The sequence below is a fragment of the Dendroctonus ponderosae genome, unplaced genomic scaffold (assembly GCF_020466585.1).
Source record: "Dendroctonus ponderosae isolate FM_Combo_2020 unplaced genomic scaffold, Dpon_F_20191213v2 Dpon_F_20191213_4, whole genome shotgun sequence".
NCBI classification, from domain to species: Eukaryota; Metazoa; Arthropoda; class Insecta; order Coleoptera; family Curculionidae; genus Dendroctonus; species Dendroctonus ponderosae.
In genome coordinates, this window is record NW_026018611.1 from 701,786 (window position 1) to 707,024 (window position 5,239).

A 5,239-nucleotide genomic window follows, 5' to 3' on the forward strand; every position below is an offset into this window, starting at 1 on the left:
AGACAGTTCCGTCTTAGTCGGAAAGCACGGGAGATCACTTCGCCCACTGCCTCATCGCCTTTGATAATGTCCAGCGCAGTTGTGGACGAAACGTCAGGAAGAAATTCCCATAGACCGCGGCTTCAAAGCCCGGAAAACATTCCTAAATGTGATTTAACCGGCCGTGAAAGCCTTCATAGTCTGATAGTAGTTTTAAAGTGTCTAACCATGGCTATTCACTTAGCTTCTCCGGGTCCCAGTCCTGTCTGGAGCACTTGATTGAGCACTTTGGCGACCATATCATTCATCTAAGGGACGAGAAGCAACGGACGCCGTTGCATATCGCAGCATTGCACGGTCATGCTGAGTGCGCCAGCATGCTGCTGAACCTTGGGGCTGCACCCCTTGTAGTGGACAGCGAGGGTCGCACGCCCCTCATTGCTGCCGCACAATACGGACAATCCAATGTAGTTGGTAAGGCATTGGCGGCCCAACACTGGTTCGCTGTTAATATCCATTTTTTTGCAGAATTACTTTTAAGCTGTAAAATAGACTTGTCAGCCTGTGATAACGATGGTAACACCGCCTTACACTGGGCGTGCCTTAGGAAGCACCACCAGACTGCCTTACTCATCTTAGAGAGTTGCCAAGACGCCAAAATTGTAGATGTAAGCAATAATGAGAAAAAGACGTAAGTGGGCTACAGTTCAAAGGCGGCGCAAATATTTTGGAGTTTCTGCTCGAATTCTCGATATTTTCAGTCCGCTGCACCTAGCAGCGCGCAACGGATTGGTGGACGTAACACGGGAGCTGCTGAAAAAGGGCGCAAACGTCCTGGCCATCGACAACGAAGGGCTGACGCCCGCTTTGAGCTGCGCCCCAAACAACAATGTCGCCCATTGCTTGGCGCTCATTCTCCAAATGCTCCCCGATTGCCTGGACAAGGCGAACAAGTCGAACGGTAGGTAGCAGGGGGGCGGCGCCCATTCCAGCTGAACTAGACGCATTGTTATCGTTCTAGACCCTCCCGTCCTGTCCCTACTCCCTTTCGCCTGCCTTAATCAGTCCAATCAATCGGTTCAAACGCAAACGCATCTAGTGCTTGTCACCGATCCCGACCTGTTCCAACTGAAACAGGCCTTCCTGGTGCCTGAAAAGCCCAAGTCGCCAAAACGCACCATCAAAGTCGACCGAAGCAGGGATTTTTACATCAAAGAGATGCAACCGGTGGAGAGCAAGGGGGCCATACCGAAACAACCGGAGGACAAGGGGCGCACGCTTCACCGATCGGACAAAGAGCTGCATCTGCCCAAGCGGCCGAGAAAGAGCTACAATGCGCTTTGCAAGGACTGCGGCCGCTTGCAGAGGCTGTGCCTCAGCTGCAGGAAGCTGATGGAGCTGAGGAAAAAGAGGAAGCAAAGAGCTGCGGTTGTTCCGAAGGAATCAGCCTTTGAGGGCTTCGATAAGGTTTTCCTGGAAATCTTGACGAAAACCATTCGGGCCGATGAGCCCCCAATGGCAGAGAAAGAGGGGGACTGTAAAGAGAAGAGACTGGACGGTGACGAGCTGCGCCCCCATCTAACTGGCCAAGAAGCGGAGTTTTTGCAGCTGATCGAGACAAACATTGCAGAGCTGCTGGACAAGCAGCAGGTCCAGAGCGTTGGGGAGTTATCAGTGTCTGACTGTGATTCGATTATTGGAGACAGCTGGCCAGGGGAGAGCATCGTGCTTTTTAAGAGAACAGAAGGGGGCTATGAAGAGAGCCAACTTTCACCTCTCACTGACCATGGTAGGGACCTTGATAATCCCCCAACTGAGTTAGGGGTAGCAAAATCTGCGAGCGAACCTGGTGAAATTGCAATAACCCAACCCGCTCCACTGGAGGGTCGAACAACGAAGGGTAAGAAAGCGGCCAACTCCTGCACCCTATCCTAGCCCTGATCGGTAGCAGGAAATGCGCAGGATGTATCACATTTTGAAACAACTTTCCGTTTTGTACAGCTGTTTTTTTTTCCGCAGCATCGAACACCAATCTAGATCAGTCCAACGCGATGCGAATGGCTCTTAAAGACTCCATGTCCAGCCTGCCTGGTTTGAAGGAGCTTAAAGGCCTGGATTCGAATCACTCCAGCGACAACGAGTTTTACTAGCGAATAATTAAAGTTTCATTTGGACTTTGCTGTTTTGGTGTGGTGTAATGCGAACAACTGTTCTAGCGCGACTAGAGCTGGATCGGGTATCAGAAAACTGAAAAGGGACGGCGAGTGAAGACTCAAAGTCCTCAACGGACTACTTCTAATCTGTGATAAGATAACGGGCAAACCAAAGTGATTTTTTCCATTAGCCAGCTCTAGTTTATCAAGTACATCAAAGACCAGTGATATGAAACTTCCGCCTTGCCCTAGCAATATCAAAGTTTGCCTTTTTTCAACGTTAAATTTACTAATCGGGATGTTAGATTAACTGGAACACAGGGCCTATTTAAGCGATTTTCTAATATTAGGTAGAGCAATTTTCAATTAGGGGTAAATGCTTGTGCGTGCAGTATGAAAGGTTTTAGGCGACGAAGTTTGTACTTAAATCCATAATTCTTTGCCTGTTTGGACGAAGGGAAACCGGTGTTCGAGTTTCTCAATACTAACTGTTTTGATGATTGTTTAGTGCGCACTAGTTAAGCCAAACGAGCGATTCAATTATTACCTTTTGAATTAATATTAACAGAAAATTTAAAAAACCTACTAACTAGAAGATATAAGGTGAATAATCCGGTTAGACTGAGGATGGCGTTAATGCAGTCAATGCAGACTGGAGTCTCGGAGAAATCTAACTATTCATATGGGTTTTTACGGTAAAAATCGATTGTTTTAGTCTGTTTTGTGATGATTCGTTGACCTGTAACTCTCCTGGAAAATTCTGAAGAGTTCACCAAGTTAAAAATAGTTTTTTACTTTAATTAGTTCGATTGCCACATTTCCGCTATTTTTATTCGGATGGTGTTCGTTTCAAATTTACCAGGAGATGTAGTTTCTGGACGCCCTGTATAACGTTTGTATCTATTTTCCATACTTTTTACACGGTTTGTACATGTATATATAGGTGTACTTAAATATATATACATCACTTTTACGCTGTTTAAATTATGAAGCCCCATCGACCATAGACAAGCGTTGGAAAGAAAATTGGGAACGCAGCAGCACTCATTTATGACCGTTCTGATGCGAATTGCTTGAAGAAAATGGGGTTTTATAGGCGAAGCATGTTGCGACCATTTTCTATTCCTGGAAAAAATTTTCCTCACGAAGCATCGATTGCTATTTGGAAACAAATCCATATTTTCGAACGCAGCTACTCACTAGCTCATAATTTTTGCGTCCGCCGCTTCAAGACTTAAATGTGAAGATTTGTGAATCAAATTTCAACTGAAGAAAACACGAGTAGTGGTCAGTTTTGCAGTCAATAATCATTCCTAATCAATCTTCTCGCAAAAAGTGGAATTTGGCGACGAAACAGTGATGACTTTCGCGCTTCTGGGCCCTGGTGGAAAGAATTTATTAAGGTCAATAAAACATTGTTTTCCACGACGGCCTAAAAACCCGTGAAACTAACCATTTTAATAGCGCGAAGCCCAAGGGGCTCAGAAATACTCACACCAGACCCTTCTGATCCCAAATAACCGAAAATGTTGCCGTAGTTTGAACTCTTTCTGGACTTTTTTAAATCTTTAATCGACGGCTGTTGGTCTATTCTGAACTGCAACACTCTTTATATGCGTATTCACTCGGAAACTGCTTTGAGCTAAAGAAAATCCAAATTCTATAAAAAAAATAATGCCAGAATTCGAATTGTAAAGATGACAACCACACTCGGGCGACGCGCCACCAGAAATCTCCTTTACCGACTGATTGGTCAAACCGCGCATGCGGCTGCCTTGTCCGGAACACGGCAAAAACAAAGACAACTACATGCTCCAAATGATAACCAGGATCGTCAACAGCGGCCTGTCATCAATGTCACAGTGTTTGGGCCCCACCTAGCCTCAATTTGTGTGGTTTTCAACGAAGAACCGTTAATATTACGTACCGCTCCCATATCATCGCCGAAAATAGTTTAGTTACCTCGACGCGAGTCCTCGACCGATTTCCAATCAGTTTGTGCCGCCAACGTGTTTGTGACTGACCGCGTTACGGTGCCATCGTTTACACGCATTTCCCGCATTCAGACATCATGAGTACGAGATCGAAAAAATCGTCCACGCCATCGGTGCAGTTGCCCCCGCGGCCATCGAGCCCCTTGAGCCCGACCCGCCACTCCAGGTTGCAGGAAAAAGCTGATTTGCAAAACCTCAATGACCGTCTGGCTTGCTACATCGAAAAAGTCAGGTTAGTTGGCCTACTCCAAGATCAATTTCCAGGCAAATATTAGCCTGTTACCGATATCTCAACTGTATGCTTGAAAGTGAAGCACTAGTACCGGGTTTATCACGGTTGTAGTCAAATTTGAGGGTAAAATATTTGAATCAAGGTGGAAAATAGGCCTCAGAACGTTTCGGTTAGCCAAACTGTGCCCCCCCTCTCAATCGCCTTGACTGTAAACTGTTTTAAAAATGACTCATGAGAGTAACAAGACGTTTTGAGAAGAGTGCACTTAAATCAATGTGACCATATAAGTTTGCAATTACAACCATAAAAAGCGTCAAACAACCGGATTACAAGGGGCGGTAGATTGTTGGCCGTTTCTAAGCCATTGCATGGTAAAAAAGGCCCAATGCGAATCTCAACGTTAGCACAGTTTCAGTGAAGCGTTATGCGTGTCAATGTGACAAAAAAATGTTTCATTACTAACATTAAACAACAAAATTGCAATGTTTACATACTTGTCAACCGGCTGTTCGTATCAAATTGCCCTGGTAGCATTTGGCTTTCCAGCATGGCCACCTAAAACCAAGTAAACGTCAGAAAATTTACATTTTTAAACAGAGATTTCCGCATTTACTTGCTATTCCCCAACGCTGTTTTACTGCCTATCGCAGGCTGGGGGGTTTCACGATACATGACAGGACAAATTTGCACTTTTAAATCCAAAATTTGGCTAAAAAGTGGCAAAATGTCACGGTCACCCCTCGTTAGAGTCGCATTTGGCACTACGTCGGTGTCAGTCAACCAACTGGTTTCATGTTTCGTGGAAAACATTCGTTATTATTCTGATGTAAAGAGGATTTTTTTGATAATTTTTTCCCGGTTGGCGTTTGAAATAAAAAATG

The 5,239-nt window shown here is 45.2% G+C and overlaps 3 protein-coding genes and 2 long non-coding RNA genes across 6 annotated transcripts in view; 2 read left to right on the top strand and 3 right to left on the bottom strand.

The window, feature by feature from the left end:
* LOC109540045 (serine/threonine-protein phosphatase 6 regulatory ankyrin repeat subunit A) overlaps positions 1 to 3,103 on the top strand; it is a gene marked incomplete at its 5' end in the record, with an annotated part of 20,364 nt that extends 17,261 nt beyond the window's left edge. The window contains 5 exon segments of one of the 2 annotated variants that reach the window (XM_048665816.1): positions 224 to 453; positions 508 to 670; positions 741 to 940; positions 1,001 to 1,879; positions 1,999 to 3,103. In XM_048665816.1, coding sequence (XP_048521773.1) covers positions 224 to 453; positions 508 to 670; positions 741 to 940; positions 1,001 to 1,879; positions 1,999 to 2,129 — 1,603 coding nt within the window. 2 annotated transcript variants of the gene reach the window in all.
* The window catches only part of LOC109540038 (carboxypeptidase D), a gene marked incomplete at both ends in the record, with an annotated part of 86,885 nt that overhangs the window by 12,714 nt on the left and 68,932 nt on the right, over positions 1 to 5,239 (bottom strand).
* On the bottom strand, positions 3,014 to 3,882 carry LOC109540049. Its single transcript, XR_007281330.1, has 3 exons — positions 3,628 to 3,882; positions 3,333 to 3,513; positions 3,014 to 3,257 (listed from the first exon to the last, which is right to left on the bottom strand). It is a non-coding gene; the product is annotated as an uncharacterized LOC109540049 (long non-coding RNA).
* The window catches only part of LOC109540046 (lamin Dm0), a gene marked incomplete at its 5' end in the record, with an annotated part of 8,588 nt that continues 7,501 nt past the window's right edge, over positions 4,153 to 5,239 (top strand). The window contains 1 exon segment of the mRNA XM_019908194.2: positions 4,153 to 4,358. Within this exon segment, the coding sequence (XP_019763753.2) occupies positions 4,204 to 4,358 (155 nt within the window).
* Positions 4,790 to 5,181, bottom strand: LOC125504195. The gene is made up of 2 exons (XR_007281331.1): positions 4,972 to 5,181; positions 4,790 to 4,913 (listed from the first exon to the last, which is right to left on the bottom strand). It is a non-coding gene; the product is annotated as an uncharacterized LOC125504195 (long non-coding RNA).